General features: G+C 41.2%; 1 protein-coding gene across 2 annotated transcripts in view; it reads right to left on the bottom strand.

Moving 5' to 3' along the window:
- Nucleotides 1–2,691: 2,691 nt before the first annotated feature.
- Nucleotides 2,692–26,655, bottom strand: part of jag2b (jagged canonical Notch ligand 2b) — a 54,927-nt gene continuing 30,963 nt past the window's right edge. The window contains exons 7-26 of one of the 2 annotated variants that reach the window (XM_039782074.1): nucleotides 24,633–24,752; nucleotides 23,455–23,568; nucleotides 22,816–22,929; nucleotides 21,012–21,125; nucleotides 20,555–20,601; nucleotides 20,209–20,382; nucleotides 14,248–14,410; nucleotides 13,993–14,154; nucleotides 12,955–13,068; nucleotides 12,655–12,768; nucleotides 12,388–12,501; nucleotides 11,699–11,815; nucleotides 10,897–10,924; nucleotides 10,223–10,308; nucleotides 8,271–8,384; nucleotides 8,000–8,115; nucleotides 7,018–7,275; nucleotides 6,620–6,751; nucleotides 5,994–6,144; nucleotides 2,692–5,859 (exon numbers count right to left, since the gene is read on the bottom strand). In XM_039782074.1, the coding sequence (XP_039638008.1) occupies nucleotides 5,327–5,859; nucleotides 5,994–6,144; nucleotides 6,620–6,751; nucleotides 7,018–7,275; nucleotides 8,000–8,115; nucleotides 8,271–8,384; nucleotides 10,223–10,308; nucleotides 10,897–10,924; nucleotides 11,699–11,815; nucleotides 12,388–12,501; nucleotides 12,655–12,768; nucleotides 12,955–13,068; nucleotides 13,993–14,154; nucleotides 14,248–14,410; nucleotides 20,209–20,382; nucleotides 20,555–20,601; nucleotides 21,012–21,125; nucleotides 22,816–22,929; nucleotides 23,455–23,568; nucleotides 24,633–24,752 (2,885 nt within the window). In that variant the 3' untranslated portion in view covers nucleotides 2,692–5,326. The remainder of the gene's footprint in view (nucleotides 5,860–5,993; nucleotides 6,145–6,619; nucleotides 6,752–7,017; nucleotides 7,276–7,999; nucleotides 8,116–8,270; nucleotides 8,385–10,222; nucleotides 10,309–10,896; nucleotides 10,925–11,698; nucleotides 11,816–12,387; nucleotides 12,502–12,654; nucleotides 12,769–12,954; nucleotides 13,069–13,992; nucleotides 14,155–14,247; nucleotides 14,411–20,208; nucleotides 20,383–20,554; nucleotides 20,602–21,011; nucleotides 21,126–22,815; nucleotides 22,930–23,454; nucleotides 23,569–24,632; nucleotides 24,753–26,655) is intronic. The other variant, XM_039782075.1, reaches the window with a different exon arrangement.

Below are 26,655 nucleotides of genomic sequence, written 5' to 3'. Positions count from 1 at the left end.
TATACAGATACAGATATAAGCACCAAAAAGCAATTCACATGCAGAAAGAACACACAATATTCTGATATCCAAGTCGTTAAAATCTCTTTATAGGATGAAATGATGCTTGGACTACAGAACCAAACCCTTCCTAAAGTGACTTTACAGTAATCTGTATTTTAATATATCCATAAAAATGATCACCTCTCTTCCTCTCTACCCCTGCGACTCCATCATTTCCACAAAGCTGTGTAAGTCGATCCGGCCTTTCCGACAAGGGAAGGTCCTATTAGCGCCAGCCAGGGGCACCCATGGGAGCAGGGAGGAAAAGTGTCCCATCCCACCAACACTCCACAAGGCATTATACCATTACTCATGAAACATTCACATCTTTATGTGGCCAGGATGATCACGCCAGCCTCCCATTGGCGGAGACCGGATCGGCCCACAACAGGAGATGAGGTTCTATTGGTGTGATGGAAGCGAGAGTGGAGAGTGATGGCAGGATGGCGGGGAGGCTGGTGATGTTATTGGATCGATCGATCCAGGCCGCCCTCAGCCCTCACAGATGAGGGCAAGGGCAAGGACTGCAGGGTTTCAGAAGATTGTTATTCTTGCGCGAGTGGCAACAGATGGAGGTGAGAGTTAATCTTAATGTGATTTGATGTGTAAATACACACAAGACTATTTAGTTAAGAGTCAATATTAACAAATCTGCAATTGAGCTATTAAACTGAGCAGAGCTGAATTGACGTCTAATTTGTCTCCAACATCTCTTCCTCTACACCAGTACTATGGAGATGAATGTAATTTTATTTTAGTTTTAATATCTTAATGGAAGCGTCACATTTGGTCTGAATGATCCAAAAATATTACTGTGAACTGCTTCCACTGGAAATACTTTCTGCTAAAGAAATATTCATATGAAGTGAGAAAACAAGCTTTTTTGTGATTGGGGTCTGGTGACCTTTTAAAGCATTGGAGAACATTTGCCAAACACTTACTTATTATGATTACGTTTTATTATAATTTTACCATTTAAACAGTAATGAAAACGAAATGTAGTTGATTGAACTGAGGCATTAAACATACATATACTGTTAATAAATTGTGCTCAGAACAAGAAGAGTAGGTAAAATATAATAATATCTCAGTAGCAGCAGTGATACATGTTGCAAAATGTTTCCTATACACATCCAGCAGGCAAGGAACAACATTGGCATTCATTTGTAGATTTGTTTCTGTCCCTCTGATTGCTGTTAAGTCCAATATCCAGTCTGCTTTTAGCTCTGTTTTTGGTCTCCACCAACTCCTGAGGGAAAAATCTGGCTCTTCTATGTGCTAATTTAGGTGCTAATTTAGTTAGCATCAAAGTTGGCATACTGCCTGCTGTTTTGTGATTGACAGGTAGTGTACAGTGGGTTTATCTGAGCCTTTACTGTGAAAACCTCAACTTGGTGCAGCTGATCAATTATTATAATAACAATAATGATAACTGCAGCTTTAAGGCATGGTGACATTGTATTTAACGGTCCAACTGTAATCTGATGATGGCATGTTTTCAGTATGTCTCATGGTAATGCAATTACTACATCAGATTGGTTTAGGAAGCAAAACTAAAATGTTATTAATAGTTTCAAGTAGAGATGGTCCAATATCATTTCTTGCTTCTCAGTACCGATTCCGATATATGAACTTGCATCCAATACCAGTGTGTCATATATTTTATTGTTTTAACAGCTATATACTACTATCCCTGTATGTATGTCGTTTGTTTTCTATCTTTGTTGTACGACCTGGCTCAGGTTTTTTGTGAAACATGAACAAACACAAACAATGAATGCCACAGAACCTTCTTTCATTATCCAGTTTGACAGTCATAACAAAAAGAACATAAACTACTTTAAAGTAGATTTTCTTTGGGGCCAAATGGTGGTATCGGATCTGTGCATAAACTCCAGTACTTTCCGATACCAGCATTTTAGGCATTATCGGAGGCTTTTCTGATACTGGTATTGGTATCGGAACAGCTCTAGTTTTAAGTGAACATAATGGATTAAGCAGTACATATGTAGCACCCGGTCCATATTGAATAAACTTAGTTTTGCAAGTTTTGTCAACTGCTGTTTCCAAGGTCAACATCAAGAATGAACAGTCAAGCTTGATTATTAAACATGGATAAAAGCTCCTAAAAAGTTTGAACATCTACAGTACCATGATAACTGAGCAAACTCCATCTGCTGATGAAGGCCATTGGATATGGTTGAAAGTTCAAGCTGTCAACTGAATTCAGATGTCAACAATGTTGACACGTTTTGGTATATGGATATCCAGCACGCCGAGTGTTTCCAATGTTGTGTACTGCAAACCAAGTATATAAATATATTCTGTCACTTTACCTTTATATACTGTACTTACTGTTTAACAGACTCTTTATACCTTTATGTATATTTATAACATTCCTGTTTAGTTTATTTTTTGCAATACGGTCTACTTAAATTTGTTACGTTTTTCATATTATAGCCCTATATTTTATCTTTTACTATTTTGTCTTAGATTCAGGTTTTGCTTTTACTTGCGTACTATGTTTTACGATGCTCGATTTTATTTTTTATAGATATTTAATGAGCATTGTTGCAGGGTGCCCGAAGCTTCATCATTGCTAACGACGGCTTCTCTGTAATTGTTGCAGACACGATAAGAATCAAGAACTTGAACAAAACTGCTTTAATAAATAACTGGGATAATGATGATGACTTCGAACAATGAAACATCCACTAAAAGAATGGAAAACTTTGTATAAAATAAACTAATTTCACTCGTAGAATAAAATGTATACAATATGCATATTCAGCTTTTAACACCAGCAGTGATGGATCTTTAATTTCTATATTTTGCTGTGTCCCATTTACAGAAAATACAATGCCGTTTTGAGACAATGACATGATATGAAAAAGGGGTCATTTTGAACTGAGTTGGTAACTAAAAAAAAAAAACACCTGCATGGTAGCAAAACATCTGCAACTGCAAATATTGTTCCCTTCATTAAAGCCTTTAAACCAAACATGAAGCTAATGCATGTCCACATTTGACCGACTGACATCCACATTCATGACACTCAAGAGTCGTGGTGGACTTTTTTTTTTCAAATCCTCCATTAAGTGTTTTATTCCAGAAATCTCCATGACAGCAGAGCGAGACAAGGAGAGCACTTTACTCAGGCGAATAAAACACGCCACTATACAACACACAATGTTTTAAAGAGTTACTTTCCTTAACAGTGAAAACAAACCAACAACATAAAAAGATGACCAATGATACAAATAGAATGCATTACTCATTACATTAAGGCACCTGAAAGAAAAGGGTTTGTGATGGGTTTAGAAATGGTTTGAGAACTTTTTAAGGCTATAATGTTGGCAGCTTTGCAACACTGCCTGCCAAAAGCTACTGGTGAATTTTCTTGTTAACCAAATCCTGAATAAACAACAAATCAGTGATACCTCTAATAGAGAGTAATTAAAAACTGACTAGAGTCTAAAGAGCAAACAACTGGATCAAATAATTCCAATTGGCAGGAGATTTGTTGGTGCAAATTTGGCCACGCTCATATTTGTGATGTCACAATATGCGTTCGCCATTCGTCATCAAGAAAAACACCTACTGTGACATCAAGGATTGAGGAGTGGCCATAACGGCAACTGTCAGTCTCTAAATAGCAGTGTGACAGAACTTTCCTGCCCCATTTGATACGTTTTTGACTTCCTGTTTATGACCATATTAAAAATCTGTTTTGTGATGCAATCATGAAAGAACACGGATTAATCATTTATACATCTAGCTAATACTAATACAGGTTTTCTTCAATAGAGAAAATTAAGTCCTATAGAATTTGGATTTATTTTCATCCAAAAACTATCCATAATTCTTTCCGTCAAACAACTGTTGACTTAGACTAATATTAATATTGCCATGCTGGTAGAAGAATTACAGTGCAAAGGTAGCTGAAGATTGAGACCAAATCTAGTAAATGTTGTACCACATATAGCCAGAAAAAAAATAGTGTTTTATTATTAAAATTGTAAATGAAAGTAGCTTTCTATCTTTTGGCCAGTTATTTTATGGTAACGGTATAATGTTAAAGTTGAAAGGCATCACTGATTTGCTGTAAAGACATAGCCACAACCGTTGATGTGACAGTTAGTCACAAAAAAAGAAATGCGTCCTCATGACTAACAATTTATAAACCCTTCAGAAATTCCTTCATAGATGGTACCTCATTGTAAAAGTTCTTAACTGTGGGACTGTGGATATGAAGTGTCATAAAACGTGCCCATTTCGACTGGCATAAATAAAAGGAATGGCGTAAAAAATAAAAAAAATAAAATTAATCATAATAACAATAATAATAAAAATGTGTGACTTGTCTTTAAGTTACTTATCTCAAATATACACAGCGACTCCTTTAGTATTTACACATATATACAGAGTATTCATTTCTGTTTTGATCAAATACCTTGAATGGTGTTGCTGTGAAATTGAACTCTCTAGATGTACACTTATATCCCTTTGAGATTTGAGAACACGGAGGTCAAACTGGGCAGCGCGACTTGGAGCCTCGACACGGCTCTTAGAAAGGCACTTGCTACCAACTCAAATACTGCAAAAAATCCTCAAACAGAGCTTTCAGCCAAGACAACTGAGACAGGAGAAAAAAATGGAAGGCCACATAGTAGGCACTGGGGTTTCTGTCCCCTCTCCCCTCCAGGCCAAGTGTTTTGGTAAGGCTGGCGCATGACGGCCACAGGTGGATCGGTGGGCAAAACCGGAAAGAGACAGAGCAACTGTGGCTGCAACAGGCCATTTCCCTCGAAACCCTTCCTTTACTGTCCCTTTAATATGTATCTGCCCCCCCCCCCACAGACACTGAACAGGAGCCCGCTGACAATTTAACAAAATCATAATCATCTGTAAACAAGTAAATCTTTATACAGGTTTTTGTTTTTTCTCCTCTCGATGATTCATTGTTTTTTTTAAATGGTACAATTCCATAAACAAAAATTGCAAAGAGCTTCTTTTGCCCCCTGAAAAATTGTTACATTTCAGCTCCTTCTGTACATAATTAAAGAAAAATAAGTGAACAGAAGCAAAAAAGGATGTTCACTGTACTTTAGCCTCCGTAATAAAAAAATTATTTCAGGTGACAGTGACAAAAACATGAAAACAAAGAACAGCTTATTAAAACACAAAGCCTTTTTTTCTTTTCAAAAGTAGTCCAAAAATAAGAATAGTCAACTGCCTTGCAGCTTCTATCACTTCCACATTGCGAGTACTTTGTTTAAATTTCCTATACACAATGGTCTCTGAGGTCTTTTTGACCAGTCAAGACAGCACTGACATTTTTCCAGCGGTTGTCTTTTGGGCTGTAGCCTGGGGTCCGGTGGGGTGCTTTGAGGGGTGAACTGGAGCTGTGCATGGTACAGATCACTCCCCCACTGGACTGCATTGCAGTTTTAGAGTACGTATATACTGGCTGCTTTCCCGCCCCTGCTCCACCACACTCCTCTTCGAGCTCAAGCTCTCCTTCCGTCTCCTCCTCCTCCTCCTCCTCCTCCCCTTCATCACACGTCCGATAGGATGGGCCCATGAGCTTTTTGCGCTCCTGCTCGGCGTCCCTGTTGCTTTCTTTCAGCTGCTGCTGCTGCTGCTGCTGACGTCCCACGACTGGCCGAAGTGGCTGCCACTGGTTGTTCACGTTTTCGTCGTCGGCTGAGTTTCTCTCACGCTCTTTTCTCCGTTTGCGTGTCCACCAAACACATACGATGATGCAGAAGAGGCAGAGCAAGCAGAAGACCACACAAAGTAGAGGCACCAGGTAATCTGTTGACATCAAGATTTACAAGGGATGAAAAGGAGGAATAGTAATCAGTAGAAGTAGTGAGAAGTCACCAATGAAGAACTGAATGGGGCCCACAACAAACCCTTGTGGTACACCTTTGTTAATTATTACTCACCCACTGAGTGGGGCATGACCTGTGTTTCCACTTTGACCTCAATGACTGCCAGCATTATGGTGCTGTTGTGCGGCTTGGACAAGCTGCCCACTATGGCGCTGGCTGCCTCCTGGATTAGACTGTGGTCTGGTAGATCCTCTGGCTGGAAAGACTGAGAACCAAATCAGAGAACAGTGAAGAAATGAGACAAAACAGCTTGAAACAAGCATCAAGGTTCATGCACCTAAAACAAGAGCATGCAAGTGATAATAAGTGCATTTCAAAAATGTCTAAATTATTCCTTTAACTTAATTTAGGATTCTGCAGCCTTTAATGACAACATATGTCACTTTGACTCTTATTTTAGGTGACCATTTTTAATTGAAAACAGGTTGTGCAGCAAGGTTGTGAACAATCATAGGGTTGACTGTCTTGTACAAATTGCCAAAGAGCAGAACTAGTTGTTTGGGAATTTGGGTCCAACCAACTGAAACTGGGCCAAACTGGGTATAAGACCTAATGGCCTCCAACAATGTGCTACTCAGCCAAAATGGGGTAATTTTAATAACACTGTACAAACTATAGTGCAGAGTATAGTGAACATTGTGCTAAGCCAAGAATAGGACAACATACAAACTTGGACTTACTATAGCCACCTCTACAGCATCCTGATTCGAATGAGAGAGGTCACACAGCAGGAGAAGGGCATGTTCTTTTGCCAAGCTTCGGGTGTCAGGAAGATACCTCAGCTCATAGCAGATGTTCTCCACTGTTGTTCCCTGTATATACACACACACACACACACACACACACACACACACACACACACACACACACACACACACACACACACACACACACACACACACACACACACACACACACACACACACACACACACACACACACACACACACACACACACACACACACACACACACACACACACACACACACACAGATCAGGAACAAAACAAAAACCACTGCTTGAAAATGTGGTAGCACGACTGCAACGGGAGAGGGTTTCTGTGAAAAGATGACTCACAGATGGTACTTTGTCTCTGTTGAAAACGAGTGTTATGCGGCCACAGCTGTTGTCCAAATGCCCAGTGTTTGGCTGGCATTTGGTGGTTGCTTGTGGAGGTGAGGGTCTAGCCATGGAACAAACCCCCCACTGATGGCAAGGGGGGTTGAAGCAGGTGAGGTAACTGTGCTCCAGACACTCTCGTCCAGCCGGGCAGGACTGCTGTCTCTGGTTATGGCCTGAAGACTGGAGATGGCAGGGACGACGACCACACAGCACCTGGTGTCACAGAGTTAACAAAATATTCACCTACATGTAGTCTCATAAAACCTTTATAATGGTATTACCCTGCATGTTGCCTTATTATGACAACCAGAAAATGTTAGCCATCATCTAAATATTTAGGGCTGCAAATAACATTTTCATTATTGATTAATCTCTTAAGACTACTGATTAATTAATTGATCATTTTGCCTATTAAATGTCAGAAAATAGAGAAGAAAGTCCATCACAGTTTACCAAAACCTAATGTTTCATCCAAACAACAGTCAAAGAGGCAAATAATTAGTTCACTTTTGTTTAAGTGAAAGAATAGCAGCAAGACCATCAAATGTTATATTAATCGATTATCAAAATAGTTACTATTTTCTGCCAATCAAGTTATTGTTTCAGCTTTGATCTCATTTACGGTCACAGCATAATTGAAAATGTTTCTAGTAAAATGTGTGCGATGTTGAGTGGTTAGTTGATATTTAAAAAAAACTGTTTTGTATGTACATGTAGTAAAATAATACAAAATGAGTACAACAAAAGGAATTGAACTACACCAACAACTAACCTATGCAACCTTTCAAACTGTTTATCACAATCTCAGCCAGTTTGTCTATGTGTTTGAACTGTAGCTCCTCAGTCAGCTCTGTTACTGGTTGTTTTTTTCCTTGTCGTTTGTAAGTGAGGAGTAGTAGATATTTGCTGGCACTCTTTATTAGAAAGGCCATGTTACCTTTGTACAGTCCACTTTGCCATTGATGCAATGGCAGCTGTTGCACTCTTCCTCCCAGCGGCTGCCATGGGGAAACTGCAGCCCAGCATAGTGGCAAATCTTTCCAATACCTATAACTACATACAGACAGAGACATGTTAAACTTCTGTAGCAGGAAGTATGTAGTAATGAGTGCATTCTCCACATTGAGTACAAACTTTGACTACATAAACTACAGGATGGAGTGGATAAATGAATAAATGACTTGAATGAGCATAAGAGATGCATTTACACTCTTGGCATCGGGCTCCTGATCTACCAAGCGGACAGATGCAGCGGAAACCATTGATCTCATCCACACAGGTGGCGCCATAGGCACATGGTGAAGACTGGCATTCGTTTATGTCTGTGAAGGGAAGAGGAGCATCACATTTAAGTTGGACACAAGGCCCTGGATCTTAACATTTTTAGCTAATTACCCTTTTATTGCTAAGTATAGGCTCGGTCACACTAGAAAGTGGCACAGCAAAATTGCCTCATGTCTTTGTGAAATAATTAGCTTGGTGACGTGGAAACTACTCATAGGGCTTGTTGGTATTATAGCTGGCTAGCAAACCGCTAGTCTATATCCACGACGTTCCACTTCCGGGAATGCTCCGTTGCAGTCGGAAATTCCACCAGATTTCACTCTTTTCAGCCTGATGTCCGTTAACTTCCGTTTGTGTTGGAATTTTAAACTCCGGTGGATTTATGAGGACTAATGGTTAACTGCTCCTCAGATCTCTGCAGGGCAAATTGAGACAGATAGCTAGACTCTCTCTCCAATCGGAGTTTCTGTTGCACGACTAAAACTAAATTTTTTAACATACACGTTCCACCAAAACAAGTTCCTTCCCGAGTTCCCGATTTTGCAGCGGCACCACAGCTTTTCGGTGCTTAGCGCCGCCCGTGACGATTGTAATTAGTTTAAAGAAATGCCAATAAACCAGAGCACATTTTTTTTTCCCCCATCCCGAAACGCTGCTCCTCCGCAGCACCATGCAAGAAGGTCTGGCAATGAGAGACTAGCAAGCCGCTAACATGCTAGCCAGTTGGAACATGCTAGCACTGGTCAGTCAATAGCTCTCTGTGCCTCTTTCTATATTTTCTGTTCTGGGCTGTTTACTTGTACAAGTTTGCTAACTTACAGTTAGCTTGTTTGCTAACAGGATAATGTGTTAAAGTTTATGAAAACAACATTTTGTACCATTTAATTCTGCTTCAGAAATTTCTGCAAACCATTCCTCTTTTGTGAAGCAGTTTACAGTCCGACAGAGTAGCTTAAAAGTGGATGGACCAACCTCCATTTTGGACAGTCCAACTCCCTTTAAAAGCTCAGCACTATCAAGACAGCTTGTGGTTACCAAAATTGAATTCGACATGAAAAATTTGCACTGATTAAATTTACCCCTGCCAGCTATGCCACTAACCACAGCAATGCCAATACAATTTACTGATATTACATGCCCAATTTTTAGAAAAATAAAAACTTTTTTTGTATGGCAGTAATGTTTTTCTGGGGGTTTCTTGGGGTCAATAGCAGCCAGTCAAGATCAAAAAGTAAAAGTTGGTGCAAAATAGTACATCCTAATTATTTAATAGAACCAAATACTGTAGGCCTATGTTTTAAATCACTAAACCACATTTCGTTTAGTAAATTGTACACACGTTTGACTACCAATTTCAGCAGCTCTTTGAGGGACATATGAATTGTGCCTTCCCACCAAAATCACTGGGAACGCTGGCCATTGTCACCCAAGTTTCACATGAACACAGTCTGGATGAGAAGTCTCAAATTCAAGCCTGACAGAAAAGGTGAACGCTATCCGGCCGAAACAAAAGAGCAGAAAACAAGAATTTCAGGGTCACTGGGTAATTTGTCTTCCGTGTGCGTTTGTGTGACTGTGAGTATGAAGGAGGGATGACCTCTGGCCCCTGTGGCGTTAAAGGACCGAGAAAAAGGGAGAGGGCGGCGTCCTGGTCTTACATTTAGGTGTCAAAGTGTCCATCTCTTCCTTGTCCCCCCTTTTCCTTTTAGTCTTTCCTCGCTCCACCTATCCATCCTCTTAATCATACTATGTAGCTATTGCTGTGTTAGGGTCTTGTAAAGCAAGAATCAGGATCTTGATTATAAATGTTTTAGTTGGGGGGTTTTCATGTTTGCTCTGCATCAAAAAGCACGTAAACTAACATGTCATTACTCACTGATTCGGCAGTCTGGTCCGGCGAAACCAGGAGCGCACTCGCAGCGAAACCAGTTGACTCCATCGACACAGATCCCGCCATTGTAACTGAAGAGAGGGAATAAATATAAAATGATAAGATGAGGCTGTACAAGAGCCACATCCTTTCCAGCTGCAACAAAGCACATTGTTTTTGTGTGTGGGTGTGTATATGTGGTGGTGGTGTTTGTGGTGGTCACAAGGCTCAATTCAACTCATCAATACAAGCCTCCACCTTTCAGATGCTAATTGGTGTGTCCAGTCCCTCCTCTCCCCTACTCTCATCATGCCTCTCCTTCCCTTCCTCCTCAAAGCCCAGTTCCCCCCCCAGGTCGCACGGGAAGAATGGACACGTATGCCCCCCTTCCACCCCCCAACCTGCATTCACCATGGGGTAGGTGGGATTCTTGTCTCCCCCACCTCCAAAAAACCTCTCTCCCCACCTCTCTATCCTATTCAATATCCAAGCCCCCTCCTCTGAGAGATGCCCCTTTGAGGCTTGATTTAACGACAACTTCCACTGCTTTTAGCGGCCCTTCACCCCTTCAGCCTGCAAGGTCTGTGTGAATTGTGGAGATGAGAGAGACAGGGATGGGGTGGGGAGGGGGGGGGGTGTTGGCTATGCCACAGGAGTGTGTGAGGCAGGACACTACATACCATGGATGAGGGTTGCAGTCATTTATATCTGTTGAAGAGAATGACAAAAAGGAGACATTTAGTGTTTAGTTGTTACAGTGCCATGTGTGTCATTTTTCATTGCCTTTTATAAAATGTACATATATTCAAGATAAAATATTTACTATTCAGCTTACTTTTAAAGTTCACTTTTTGTCACTTTTTAATGTTTGCTGCTGTTCTAACATCAGAGCATATACTACATGTATAAGGAGTTATAGGCAGCTATGATCTAAAAACCATATCCTGTGACTCAAGTTTACTTGTAATAACACACATTCCTACTTTATTACAACTGATACTTGGCAAGCTCATAAAATGGTACATTAATGTTGGAATATCTCATACCATGTGAGCTGGTCAGTTTTGGCTGTATTAGAGTGTCAGGAGATCATGGTAATTGTCGGTTTGTAACTTATATACTCATGGTTACATTACTGAGAAGCCCTCCCCAACTGTGGGCCTGAATACCATTGTCCCAATTTGCAGTCTTTGATAAATAACACATGTTACTTGGGATACGGTCACATTTTAAGCTCTTGGATATTGCAGGTGCTGTGATTCACAGAAGGACACTTCGAAACATCACTTCATAAAGTTTTGTAAACCAAAATAATTTGATACACACCGAAGATCCGTTCTAAGAAAGCAACAATACAATGTTACATCACATCAAAAAACTGCGCATGAGGGCCTTAACAGGCATAATGAGTAAATTATAGCTGTGAGCATGGTGACTTTTATGTCAGTTATATGCAAAGCTACTGTACATATAGGAACTAACTTTTGCCACAGGTGGGGCCCTCCCAGCCCTCTTTGCAGATACAGGTGAAGGCGTCTCCTCCTCCCACACAGGTTCCACCGTTGGAACAAGGACTGGAGGCACATGTGCTGTTCTTGGCTGTGGGAAGAGAGAAAGCGTTAGTCAAAGATCACAGATCCAAAAAACAGAAATAGTCTAAACAGCATTCTGGCACCATAAATACAATACGACAGTACGTTAGCAATAAAACATGCAACTACAATTTTGCTATTTTCCTGACCTTATCTAACCTGAAATGTTGCACCATAACTCTAATTAAGAGATTTAAATTGTTGTCTGAGGACCTTGAAATCTGTTTGAATCAATACTATTGTGATATGCTGTCAGTAATATTAGGCTTGTAAGGAGATGCTGATATACTCTAAATTTGTTCTTCGAGGTAGTCACCTATTTATGACTAAGATGGATAGTTTGACATATATTTACTCTATATTGTACAGTGAATGCTGGTGAAAACCCCTTTATCGGAATGCATTTATAGCCCAACTTTGACTGTACAGTATACTTTAATAAAACCATTTGTATGAATCTGGCTTTTAACGCAGTTTTAGCATGTACGGTATTAACTTATATTAGCCTGGTCCCAGACGTCTGAAACACAGCACAGATCTCAAATAGGTTCAGTGATAGACGCCATCCTGAGGCCTCACCTGTGTTGCATGTGTTCCCTCCCCAACCAGGTGGACAGGCACAGCGGAAGGCATCCACGTGGTCGTAGCAAGTGCCTCCGTTACTGCAGGTGGTTGCGTCACACTGGCTCTCGCCTAGCCAGGATTACAGAGAAACACTGAGGTCACACACTCGCACACGGTCTTCGTAAGACTATTCATAGCATCAGTATAACCTGCAAAGATAAGTGTAAGCATGGGGCCACAACATAAACGCACACATTAAAACACAGAGGCGACATAACTCACGTGAATGGCAGGTCTTGCCCTTCCAGTTGTTGGCGCACTCGCAGTAGAAGTCGTTCACCAGGTCGACGCAGCGTCCGCCATTCTTACACGGGTTGTGTGTGCACTCATTGACATCTGGAGGAAGGAGAAGACTTGCATGATTTGATCTTTACCAAACTTGCTTCTATTTAGTGCAAATACATCAACAGAGTAAGCTCTACCCCGGGCATGACTTTTTTATTTTCTTTATTTAAAAGGCTGCATAGACTGGCTGAAAAAATGAATAACTGCAGTGAATTATGTTGGAGGAGAGGGACTCACTGAGGTCACAGAGTCGACCCTCCCAGCCATCAGGGCAGAAGCACTGAAAGGAGTTCACTCCGTCAATGCAGGTCCCTCCGTTTCCACAGGGGTTGTTGATGCAGTCGTTAATATCTGATTAAGTGGGGGAAAAAAAGGTTAGATAGACAAAACACTTTCAGCAGGACTAAACTAAATAACCCTCCCTATTTAGCATTTACTATCACTTCATTAATGTTTATAAAGTCCTTCAACACACCATCATGAAGTTGTAAGCAAATATAAGGAAATACTAAGAGTTTATAAATATATTGGTTGACAATAACTGTATGTCATTAGTTATGATTAAAGCTATGTTATAAATGTTCATATTTGAAAAGGTTTTCCACATGTGATAAATATGTTTCATATCTTAAACACATTAACAAAATATGGTAAATTCTAGGACTGTGCTCGATTGAAGAAATTCTTAGTCGACTAACACTCATTCAATTGCATCGACTAATCGATTAGTTGATTTTATCGACAGATCTGTAAATCGGAGTATCTCTGCAAAGAGTCATGCAAAAGCACTACTTAAATGTTTGTGTTTACCAGAGATGCGCTCGTACATTTCTTGGAAATAAGTCATTCAGCATGAAAAAAAAGCATAAAACATGACTAATCGACTAAAGAAATCCAAGTTGACTAAGACCAAAATGACCGATTAGTCGAATAATCGACTAAGAGGGAGCAGCCCTAGTAAATTCTTACTTAACAATATAATATATAACAATATAATGTGTTATAAACCATTTATTATTAAATGCTAAATAGTGTAGGGGGTTAAAAAGATGGAAAAAAGTGTTTTGAGGTTATCTGTGTTTTGTGGAATATATAATGATAAAAAAAAAAAAAAGTGTTCAGTATTTTTTCAATCAATTTAAAATAAACACTTCATTTAAAAACTCATTTTTCAGGCAAAAGACAAACCTTTTTTTTCCCCACTTTCTTTAAATTTAAGTTGTGGGTATGATCGTAAAAATCATAAAAAATCTCGAGGCTAGAGTCTCTACGTACTTTCATGACAGTAGATGCCACTGAAACCCAGATCACACATGCAGGTGAAGTTGCCCGCTGGCTGGCTGATGCAGCGTCCTTGTGGACCACAGACGTTGGAGGAGATGTGCCGCACTCCAACTGAGTCGTTGGTCGCTACAGCAACAATGCAGCTGTCAATCGCTGCAAAATAAAGACGAAAATTGAATGTAATCATTTTCTTTGACATCGTAGTTTGTTCAATACAGTTCCATCATTGCCGATGACTTTGGTCACCTTGACAGGGGGTGGTTTGGCAGTTCTCCTTAAGCAGTTCACAAGTCTTTCCCTCGTAGCCTTCGGCACAGGCACAGTAGAAGTCCTGGTCCATGCTGTGGCACTTGGCCTCATTCTCACAAGGGTTTGGATCACAAGCATCTGAGGGGGACCAGCCAGAGATCTGAGGATATCAAGAGGAGAGAAAGATTTTGCATTTACAATCAGTCAATATATATGCAGGTGATACTGGAAAACTGAAATTTCAAAATGCCACTTAAAAGCTGCACAACCCAGATTTTGGGTACTGAACTCTGTACTTTTTGGGTACCAACCGAATTACGTCAGTACTACCGGGGACGGATTCACGCCAACTCAAACGGTGCCAAATTTCAGTACCTGAGAGCGAGTAAGCGCAAGCGCAAGCTTATCTGTCCTCTCTGCATGTTGACCGAGAGCAGAGCCCCGACACACGCAGAGGTGCGGACGGAGCAAACTCGAGCAAACTACGTCGGCTCTGCAGTTTTGTTTAAGTCACAGAGAGTCACGACAACGCTGATGAAGTGGTTGCAAGTGTGTTTAACGATTCATAACTTCACGCAGACAGCGTTCGCTGTGATTTGAGATTAATGGCGAGGTGAAAGCGATCGTGGTGTTACACTTCCTCTGAGACAAGCAGGCACAACAGTGGTTTCTATGCCCTGATGACCTGCTGACAGGCTGAGGTTGTAAGGCAATGCAACTTCATTCCTACAGCACATTTCAGGAACAAGGCAACTCAAAGATCTTTCAATAAAACATTAAAGAGCAGTTAAAAATGGTCATGAAAATAAAAACGGGCTATAATAGAATATACAAAAACAAGAATAAAAGTTACAGTGCAGTGTAAGAAATGTATTGTATTTAATAGGTTGTAGGGATGATTTGGGAGGAGAGAGGAAGGGGTTTTATTTTATGGTTTATTTTGTTTTGAGTGCAAAATGTTCTAAACAAATAAAATGTTAATAGTATAAATAGGTTAGGAATTATTTTTACAACTGAAATTATTTTTTGTTATTACAGAGGGAAAGTACCAAAAAAAAAAAAAAAAAGTACCGTTGGGTACCAGAACCAAATTTGAGATAACTGTATTGGTACCGATAAAAAAAAAAGTGAACGGTACCCAACCCTAAAGTGATTAAATCCCTGTTGGGGATTACAGAGAGAATAACCGCTCAACTCAGCAGCTCATCTTCTTAACAGAGCATTTTAGCATCCCTCAGCTGATTATTTTGGGTCGTATGGCCCTGCAGCCGCCTGCAGGAAACAAGCTCACAAAACCGACCGTATGCTTCCTGCCCAGCACCAAACGGCAGACAAAGTTAGGGCTTTGACTTTTGCCCAAAAATCATATTCGAAGTTCGTTTGTATATTAATATTCGAATATATTTGAATATTTATTAATAATATTTTGACCATTAAATGCCTTCAGTTTAAAAAAAAAAAAATGAAGTCAGACCCTGGATTAAACACAGTGTGCTTTCGACAGGAAGTTCGGAGCTTTCACCGTAGCCTACATAAGTGGTCTGATGTTTATACCATATGTCAATGGTTTATACTCGTGTGCTGGTGTGCGTAGAGCCAGTGTGTGTGGGCGGTGTTGCCAACTTAGCGACTTTTTTTTTCTTCACAAAAGCGACTAGCGACAAATCTGGCGACTTTCTGTAGAAAAGACGAGCTTTCTGTAAAAAAAAAAAAAAAGAGCGCCAGTATTGTCCAGCAAGCCACGCAATGTATTTCTCTCCTGTGGCACCGAAACAGTCACCTTTCTCTTCTTTTGTGTGACTGAGGAGCAGCCCCGCCCTCCCTTCTGTGCTCTCTCCTCCTGTGCAGCAGCACTGAGCAGGCAGGTAGAAAGGGGAGAAGGGACAGGGGCGCGGGCCCGGTGTAGGTAGGAGAGACAGCGGAGACGCGGGAGAAAGACCCGCTGAGCTGGCCTGGCCCTGGGCCAGCCAGCCTTCTTTGAGAATTAGGGGGAATGCACCAACTACGAGCCACGGCCGAGAGACGTGCGTCGCCGCGACGTGTAGTTACATTTTGAAATGCGTGAAAAAGCCTCGGAATCTGAACTGAAAACAACGTTTACAAGCAAACGCATTTACAAAAAATAATGCCCATAACAGGTTCGAATATTAAGGGCTGGCTAATATTTGTTCGAATATCATTTTTTTTAATATTCGAATGATATTCGAATAACGAAGTTTGGAGTCAAAGCCCTAGACAAAGTTAGAAACTAACTGCTGAACGTAGCCAGATAGCTAAAGAGCCAGATATTTCCTTTATGAGTTGTTGGAGACCAAAACAGAGCTGTATCGAGAATATTGGGACTTCGATTAACCAAAAAAATGACTCCAAATGAATGCTAATGTTACTCCATGTCTAATGGCTGTGAAAATGAGCAATTTTCTGCTAAAATAACAGCCATAACAACTTCATAAAAAAGGTGATAATGTAAATGTTGCGTTAGAAAAGGTGGACAGAAATGTGCTCATGTAGGTGTGGATACACGATTATGGCCAAAATGATAATCACGATTATTGTGATCAATACTGAGATCACGATTAATTATCACGATTATTTGTCGATTTTAACCAAAAAACAAATTTTGTCACATAGGCTAATTATAACTGCTTTCACATCCATATTGTGCTACATTCCTGCCATTGTACAAATATGTACATCATGTTACATGATGATGTACCTGTGAAAAGTTTGAGGTACCCCATCACCACATGGTAGTTGATGCATGACGTGAGAGCATAGAAGAAGGGCTACTGCTTTAGGTAGGTTCAATGAATGCAGTAGCACTGCCATATGAAACAGGGTTGTTGTGTAGCCTGTGGCTCTTATCAGCATAAGAAACTTAACTCCGTGACAGTTTACATAGATTAAAGTAGCATTTAGATGTGGTATCATACAGGCTAGCCCAAAGTCAGTGGACTAAAAAGACAGTTAGAAAAACATATTAAACCGCAGCATATAGTGTCATGGGGGATTTAAAATACACATGACAGTGATTAAAATGCCAAAGACGGTCATACCTGTTCAAGCAACTGGTAAGTAGTTGGGACGTTGTTATTACGTAGTTATAGGCGAGTCCTCACAGTGCAGCTGTTGAATTCTGACGATCCTTTTCTGTGTTATTCGCGAACACGTGACTGCCCTTTGGTTTTTTTTGGGGCTGCCGTGCACGCGCTTCTCTTCAACGATCAAGGGGAAGATGGGGCATGTGCACGGCAGCCCCAAAAAATCCAAAGGGCAGTCACATGGTTGCGAATAACACAGAAAAGATCGTCAGAATTCAACAGCTGCACTGTGAGGACTCGCCAAGTAGAACAAATATGATTCACATCCAAATTGAATAGGTGAGCTGTCCCACCACCAGAAAAACGCGTTTGCGTGCAAAATGAATAAGCAACTCACCCAATCTGCTCCCTACTGAACTCAGTCGCTCGTAGTATCAGTGTCATTAATAATCCGGAAATTCACAGTCGTTTGGTGAGTTTCTACAGTTTGGTCGAAGTCGAGACAACAGAAAAGTTTGGTAACGTTGTGTCGTTGGAATGCGATTGACATTTTTTTGTTTTCTTTGTTAAGATAGTTTATAGCCTTATGACCGACCGCTATCTGTTGTGGAATTTTCCTCACGTTACTCTGTGACTATCTACATCTAGAAACTAAGCTGCGCGGAACAACAGGGAACAACTAAATATCGCTCGATCACGCAAATTTGATCGTGGTAAGCCAAAATTGTGATAATGATTACAATTTTATTAATTGTGCAGCCCTAGGTGTGATTCAGTATGTTTAACAAAGTAAGCCTTATTTTTTACATTTATTTCCCCAGGGAAATTAGTTCTCACTAATTTGACATTCAAAATGTTTCACAAATGTACATACTGTATTAGAGATAACCAGCACAAACGCACTACAAATGCTTACTCACAACTACATCCCTCTTTTTCCATTGAACCGCTCCACGGGATTAGACAGCCTCGCCAAAGGCCACTTGGACAGTAGTTGTGTTAAGTGAGAGGCTGCTGATGCCACTAACTCAATTTACCAAACACCTCACTAAAATGGTTCTTTGGGGATTACTGTAACAAGTGAAGATGCAAGTGAAGCCAAAAAAAGCGACGAAGAAAGCAGATCTTAAGTCTGTGCAGGTGAGCGGCTTAGCTTGACTCAAGCCACTGCTGCCGTTCAGAACAAATCGAAGGTAAGTGGACGAGCAAAGTAAGCCTCCAGAAACTTTCCCTAAGCTCATCAAGGGAATCCACGTTTTCGGTTTTACATCTGTGCTCGGCTTAATCTTGCAAGATTATTCTGAGACAGAAGCCTGGCAGAAGAGAGACAGAGAGAGAGTGAGAAACTGAGCAGGCAAGAGAAAGATATCCCATTATGAGGGAAAATATTGACTCTGGTCCAACATTGTGCAGAGCCACAGTGAATATAATAAAGATAAATCACCTGTCATACCACCGTGACACGGAAAGAACCCAACGGGAGGCCACGGTGACATATTTAGCCATTTCTGCATGCAGCAATACAGAGGTTGGAGTGAAAATCTTTCAGTTTATGTAAACAGAAGCCTACTGTGCTCCCATTTGCCATTTAAGGTGCTGAACATCAGAGTTAGACTAGGGCAACAGGGTGGGTGAAGTCTGTGGTTACACCGTTTATTTTACCTCAAGTGTCAGGACCAGATACTTTTTTTTAAACTATTTGCATGTGTGTGGTCAGGGGAGCGTGTCTGAGGGCAAGAGCGCCTATAAATCTTCAGCACATTAACTGAACTGTTTGAAATGTTCACAGCACAAGAGACATTTTTCATTGGAGCAGACCAATTGAGAATTTATTTGTAGCAGAAAACCATGAGGCAATGTCTTACCACTTACTTGTGGTCAAACATGAATACATTCTGCAATAAAACTCGCTTTTGATGATCGCTTGCACCATTCAAAGGGTGTCAATCGTCTTTTACAAAACAAATATTTCACCATTACACAATCAAACTTCTGTGGACTTGAGAAATATGATGCAGGACGCATCGTAGTTTTAGCAGTGCCGTGCCAAAGCAGGCATCGGAGCTCTGTAGTATGCGGGCAGAAATCCAGCATCACCTCATTCAGAGAGGCTCATATTTATAGTGGAAATGCTAAAACAGGACTGGCTCCCGACCAGCAATGTCCTCCATTCAGGACCCGAGAGATGCAGTGGAGTGTCGGTTTCTCCCTGTTAACCTACATTATCTTCTAACACACACTTCAAATACAGTAGAAAAGGCTGCAGCAAGGACACCGACATGTAGTGTCTATGAAATATAGACACTACATTTCTGCCCGCATACTACAGAGCTCCGATAAATAAAATGATCATTTGCAATGAAACCTGGGCTTGGCTTATTGGACTGGGAACATATTACACATTTAAGCAGATCATAATTTGGCAATGGACCGTTGGCTTAGTTCACTGTGCCGTAATGACTACTGCAGTTTGCACAGTATTACAAGTCACTGTGTGTATATTTTCAAAAATCGAGTCGGTCAAGTAACCCTTTGGCTAATGATCAAATCTCACCAAAGCACTCCTAGTCATGAACAGGTGGCAATTGTCATTTACGGCAAGTAGTGTCTAATTAAGTTTGGTGAATCTGACATGGAACCCTTATATAAGCAAACCTCACAGAAAAACGTAGGTTTAGGATAAGAATACGAAAATGTTTTTGCACGAGGCCCATTGTGTGTCTTGTTCTTGCACAGAAACCAGAAAACCCACACACTATTGGTCACTCAATATTGGTTTGTCGACCTTTATCAAAAAAAAAAAAAAAAGAGTCTAGAGGCTATAAAAAAAAAAAAACAAAGGCTACCACCATTTTATAACCTGTCACTATACACAAAATAATCCAATCCAACGTGACCTGTGGAACACGAGACTCACCTCACACAGCTGTCCAGCAAACTGTGGTGGGCACTGACACACAAAGCCGTCCAACACCGTGTGGCACCGGCCGCCGTTCTGGCATGGTCTGCTGTCACACTTATTCCTCTGGATTTCACAGTGAGTGCCCACAAAACCTGGAGGACACTGGCAGTGGTAACCCCGCGGGCCCTCCTGCAGAAGAAACAAAGAAACATGAAGAGAGTCCAATGGCAATGACAAACACAATGTGAGTGGGTCTTCGGTGCACGGACTGTGTGGTGCATCTCTAAGCTAATTTGGCTCACGTTTGTGCCGAAGTGAAAAGCGCAAAAACTAATATAGATTAAAATGAAAACATCCATACCTTGCATGTTGCGCCATTGAGGCACTGTCCGTTGCAGCCATTGATGTCTGAAGAGGAAGAAGATTACGTTTTATTATTAAACATTATGAACAACATTAAATACCTATCACCTTATCTAATCTACAATGTGGAATGTGCACAGATCATGTCAAAGTTTGGAAAAGAAATAACTAGTGAAGCAGAGAGAGTGTCAGATAGACCTTGTATAGATTGTAACTGGGCATGCATTGGTTCCAGAGGAGAGGAACTGGGCATGCAAGGTCAGTCGTGATAATTCAGTTTGCCAAGGAGAGAAAGAAACGGGTTACCACATGTGGGAAAGCAAGTGACGCTAAACTATACCTATGTTGTGAGCCCAGGAAGTGAGAGGAGGCGTTTGAAAGTAGCCAGAGGAAGAGGACGCCAGTGGAAGGGCAGAAATTTAGAGGTGACTTTTACAAAAAGGAAAAATACTGACTGATGTCACACTTTTGTCCGGACCATCCCCGAAAACAGTCACAGTGATATCCGCCAATCAAATTTTTGCAAGAATAAGCGTTCACACAGGGCTTGCCATCACACTCATTTGCATCTGTAAAGGCAGGAAGTAGAAGGAGACCAAGTCCATCAATTCAAACAAACCAAGGAAAAGACAAAGAGAAAGAAGAGACTAGAAAACCCAACTTTGAAACCCTGATGATGTCATCAGGGTCATTTGGTTAGTTATCACGGCTTGCGCTTGGAGAAATTTTAAACATAAAGCCTGTGTTGGAGAAAAGATGCTATTGGTTGCATATTGGAAAATGTAGGATCCAGTGTTTTTGAAGCCAATGCTACACAGTAAAAGTCAGGACACCTTGGCCTTTGTTGCTTCAATTTTGTCAGTTTTTTTTAAATATCCGTTTCTTGCAAGTCCCCAAGACGTTCTGTCATTGCAATACTAAAATCATTGGACTACTCTAACTAATTTAAGGGTTTGTTAATAAAGAATGATTCAATTTATCAATAATTCATAACTTTTAGGCTCACAAATAATTAGTTCCACCATAAATACATCTATCAATTGGTTTGTGATTAGTTTAGATTAATAGTATTCCCTGCTGTGTATCACTTCAGACTGGAACTGAATTTCATAGTGACCCAATATTATCCACATTTTTCTTTGTCGTTTCACAAACAGATGAGTTCTGTCGTTTCACAGAACTCATCAAGAAAAGCCTCAGAGAAACAACAGCTAACACAACGGTTTTCATCCGTTTGATATGGATGAAACGAGCGCAAACCGTACGTTTTCACTCCCAAACCTTCACCACCGCCAAAGACATCAAAAGTGTTACAACAAAGAAAAGCATCGCTGCTCAAATATTCAAAAGGGAAAGGTGGGGGCAGTCTGCAGGGAGTCCTGCTGTGCTCACTCACACACCTGTCTTCTCTCTGAAACCCGAAACACACACACACACACACACACACACACACACACACACACACACACACACACACACACACACACACACACACACACACACACACACACACACACACACACACACACACACACACACACACACACACACACACACACACACACACACACACACACACACACACACACACACACACACACACACACACGGCAGGTAAGACAGGAGGCCCATGGCTGCCCGTAAGCTGAGATCTGAGCTGGTAAGATGACACTGAACTCTTGGGATCTCTTTCCAACCACACCACCACACACACACACACACACACACACACACACACCCCCCCCTCCACACCCACACACACCCACCCACCCACCCACCCACCCAACTTTGTTTACCAGTCGTAATCCATTTCCTAGCTTCACCGGTCACGTCCACTTGTGGGGACCGGAGCGGTATAACAAAAAAAAAAAAAACACGAATGCCACCGCCAGCGATAACAACAAACAGCCGGATATAGACACACTAGTAGCTCATAAAGTCATTCAGAAAAATAAATAAATAAAAAGGGCCATGCAGCTGCCAGCCCATCCAGGATATTGACAGCTTGCACTGTTGCTCAGGTTGCCTGGTTGCCAATTTTAATCCACAAACATATCATGAGCCCTGTGTCGGTGTCTCAGAGGCCACTTTTACTTGTTTTTGGAAACGGAAAAAACAGGAATGAAACTGCTGCAAAAACACGTCTCTCTAAAGAAATTAATTGTTCGCCAAAATTACCTTTTTTTGTAACCGCCTCTGGTGATAGGTGCAAATAAAAAGTAAGAAATGGCGTGTGTATATTGAAAATCTGAATCTCACCTATCTGGCATGTCTTTCCCTCCCACTGTGGAGGGCACACACACTCGAAGCCGTCCTCCAGGTCGATGCATGTTCCACCCTGAGCACATGGACTGGAGGCACACTCGTCCAAATCTGAGAACAACACACTTCAACTCACTCTCTGGCCATTTCTAACAACATACCACATTTAAAGTAAGTATTCGACATGAGTTAGACTTTGGGACATTAATGGGAAGTTGGTAAAAGAGGACAAGTAGGACAATTTTATAAAAGAAAAAGAAATTGCAGCATTACACGTTACAGCACAAATCTTTTTATTCATTTTTCAGCTTATACTACGTGAGCCCCGTCTCTGTCAGAGTTTTTCCTGCCTGGCTCTACGACGTGTTACGTTAGACAGCCAATCACAGATGGATTATTAGATCTGGGTAGAAGCATGCTGCATGCTTATTGGCTCACTTACGCTGATGAGATATACTCCTTAAATATTGAAACTGGGTATTGAATGACAAGGCATTTTTTTGATACTTTACAGGCAATTCGGTTGGTGCCTAAAAAGTATTGAATTCGGTACCGAGCCCTAGCTGAGAGTAAAAGATGTAACCAAGTATCAGCATGGAAGGAATGGAGAGGATTAAAAGTAGTGCAGCGACTCACTGTTGGCACAGGTCAGACCCTCCCAGCCCGGCGGACACAGGCACTCAAAACCTGTGGGAACCTCGTGGCATGTACCATCGTTGGCGCAAGGATTGGAAACACAGGCGTGTTCCGCTGATGGAGGGAGGGAGGGAGGTGTTCAAAGAAGGAAAAAAAAGTAAGACATTACTCTTTGTACTTCAGATTATAGATTTGGCTTTCTGTAGGAAAGAAATCATGTGTGGTTCTATCTATCTATCTATCTATCTATCTATCTATCTATCTATATATATATATATATATATATATATATATATATATATATATACACACACACGTTTGTTATATTTCAATTCCAATGCTACATACATTGTAAAGTTGGTGTGAATGCTAGCCTAGCTTTTTTAATACCTTTATAAATCTGTACTTAAGACACTACTAGGGCTGTAACTATTGTACTGTACACTGTACTATTATTTTCATTCTTAATTATTGATCGTTAAAACGGACAAAACCTAAAATAAAAATGCTTTTAAAAAATAACCATCACAATTTCTCAGAGCCCCAGATGACGTCTTCAAATTGCTTCTTTTATTTAGAAATGCAGCAAATGTTCACAGTGAACTTGGTAGAACGAGGGAAACGAAGCGGAAAACGGAAATCTCGTACATGACAGGAGGCCCATCTTGACGGAACATAAATAGTGAGTACCACACAGGCTACGTTTTGGTTTCAAAATGACTATCTCTTGCTACATTTACACCTCGCATTCATACTGCGCCGATGTTTCCGAGCCCCTAAACCAGAGACATTTGAAAACACTTCTGACCCGTTTTGGTTCGGAATCTGCAGGGTTGTGTTGCAGTCTCAACGGCTGAAAAACAGAGACCTTTGGCAACACCGACACTGGTGCCAACGTTTTGCCGCCTGATTGGATCTTATCGGTCATGACGTTTTGTTGTCTGAGACTAAGCTACTAACGTTACCATGGCAACTACCAGCATCTGGCAGAGTATACATGCTGCCTCCTGTTTACCCTGGCACGCCCAGTATACGAGAATGTTGATGAGATGGCCGTGATAGTTTAAACTGACAATAGTTCTTCTACTGGAACTAAAAACACTTGTGTGCACAGAGTTACAGTGAATGTTTTACTTTCAAAGACAATGGTGCAGGTTCCGGCGTGGGTTCTCTCTCACCTATCTGACAGGTCTTGCCAGAGTATCCCTGTGGACAGGCACAGTAGTACTCATCTGGTTCGGTGTTCATGCAAGTCCCTCCGTTGACACAGGGCTGGTGGCGACCGCAGTAATTTAGATCTGGAGGAAGAGACAAACATTTACAGACACTAAGACACTCATTCAGCGATTAGTATTTCACCCATTTTAGACCAAATTAGATTAGAGCTCTAATTTGCCAGAATTTTCGGCAAAAATGATTCTACAATCTCTCGTAAAAGGGGTCAAGTGTTGAAATGGGGCGACGCCTGCGAGCAAGTTCAGGCAGTCAACTCGAGCTGCACCACTGTACACACACAGGTGACATGCCTCACTCTCCGCATCATTTACCAAACAACCCCTCAATTTGGCAGCCTATTTAATCTACACATTTCCCCATCGTTGCCTTGCCAACGCTGCTGCTGCCCTGCACCTGTATCGCTGCCTGCAGGCTGCTTAGGGGGAAGCTACTTTATCATCACTCCCCAATATCTCATGTAAACCCAAACTGCAGGGAGCGATGAGGTCGGAGTCTGGACTACCAAACACAATGCTCGGCTGTTATAATCATTTCAAATGTGAGTTGTCTGACTGAATTAGAGTTGGGGCTGGTAAATTTGTAGACACTAGTCAGGTTTCCATCCAAATGTAAGCGCAGATTTTGACCAAATTTCCAGAAAAAAAAAAATCAGCAAAAGAAAAAATACAAAATGAATGTGTGTTCCCATCCACTACCCTTGTGTGACTATTAAGAGTTGGGAGCATCAAGATAAACAGCTGGTCATGCCAATTCTCCAGTTGGGAGCCATTAAATTATTACAGATGAAGATTGCGGAATGTGATGAAAATATGGCATTTATGTTTATTTTACCTATCAATTTGAGGAATGTTATAGCCTCCTCATCGCTCCACACCTTCAGACTTTGTTAATTGTATCGACCCCGGGAGATAACTCTTTGCTTGTTCCGCCATTTTATCCCGTTGGTGCCGGGAGTTCCCAGTAAGCTCGTTGGGATCTTTACTCAGCATAGAGCACCAGCTGTCAGCTTTGACAGCAAGCACAGAGTGTTTTCACAACCGCTCTGCTGCACTTCATTATGATTGGTTAAGTTGCAGTTATCATTCAGTTAGACTCCTGTCCCTTTTCTTCTTCAATTGCGGATGTTTTTTATTTTCCCATCGACAGAAAGAACAAAACGAAACCCTATTTGATCCCTGCGCACCACCCTTAGGCTAAAGGCCAGGTCACCCTAAAGGCTCAGGTCACCCTAAAGGCTGGTAAATAAAAGAGCAGGGATCTGTCTCCACTGGGGATCTTAGGACCCATTCTCATCCCCCGAAGAGCCCTCGGTGACGAAGGGATGTGGGGGGATCGAGTGTCATTGCTGCTCGGATCACACAGGCAGTAAAACTATCCATCTGCTGTTCTCCAGTCAGAGAGAACCGAGAGAGAATTTAGAAGTCATATGAAGGTACATTAACGTACCTTATAAATACTTCTACTACTACTACTTTCAGGTGCAAAACATAATGTCTAAGATATTTTCTAAAAAATGTTTTTTCATCAAAACAAAAATACTACATTTACCTTTACCATTTCCACCCAAATGAATAACAGTTTGAAACCAGTTGCTGTTTCAACCAATATAAAAGGCTTTTTATATAAATCTCCATACTCTTGCCTTTTTTTAATTCAAGGTATTCAGGTCACTCCTGCAAAAACGTGAGGCGCCTAGAGCAGAAAAACATAAGGCACTCATCAATGCAAAAGCAGCGAGCAAAAAGCTTCAATTTTATTGAAAACAATTACAGAAAGCTGCCCCAGGCTGCTAAAAAGCGCTCCGTCTGATCAGGGACTAAAGGCGGTTTTATGCTTCTGCGTCAACTCCACGCCGTAGCTATACGCCATCGATCCTACGGCGTCGTGATCCTTTCGGAGTTCTGCTTTGCATTGCGGTGCATTTCACCGCCATACCGCTACGGGGTGATAAATCTGAAATTATTT

Source organism: Perca fluviatilis, chromosome 18 (assembly GCF_010015445.1).
Source record: "Perca fluviatilis chromosome 18, GENO_Pfluv_1.0, whole genome shotgun sequence".
NCBI classification, from domain to species: Eukaryota; Metazoa; Chordata; class Actinopteri; order Perciformes; family Percidae; genus Perca; species Perca fluviatilis.
Note: the sequence above shows the minus strand (reverse complement) of the source record. Positions and strands in the feature narration are given on the sequence as shown.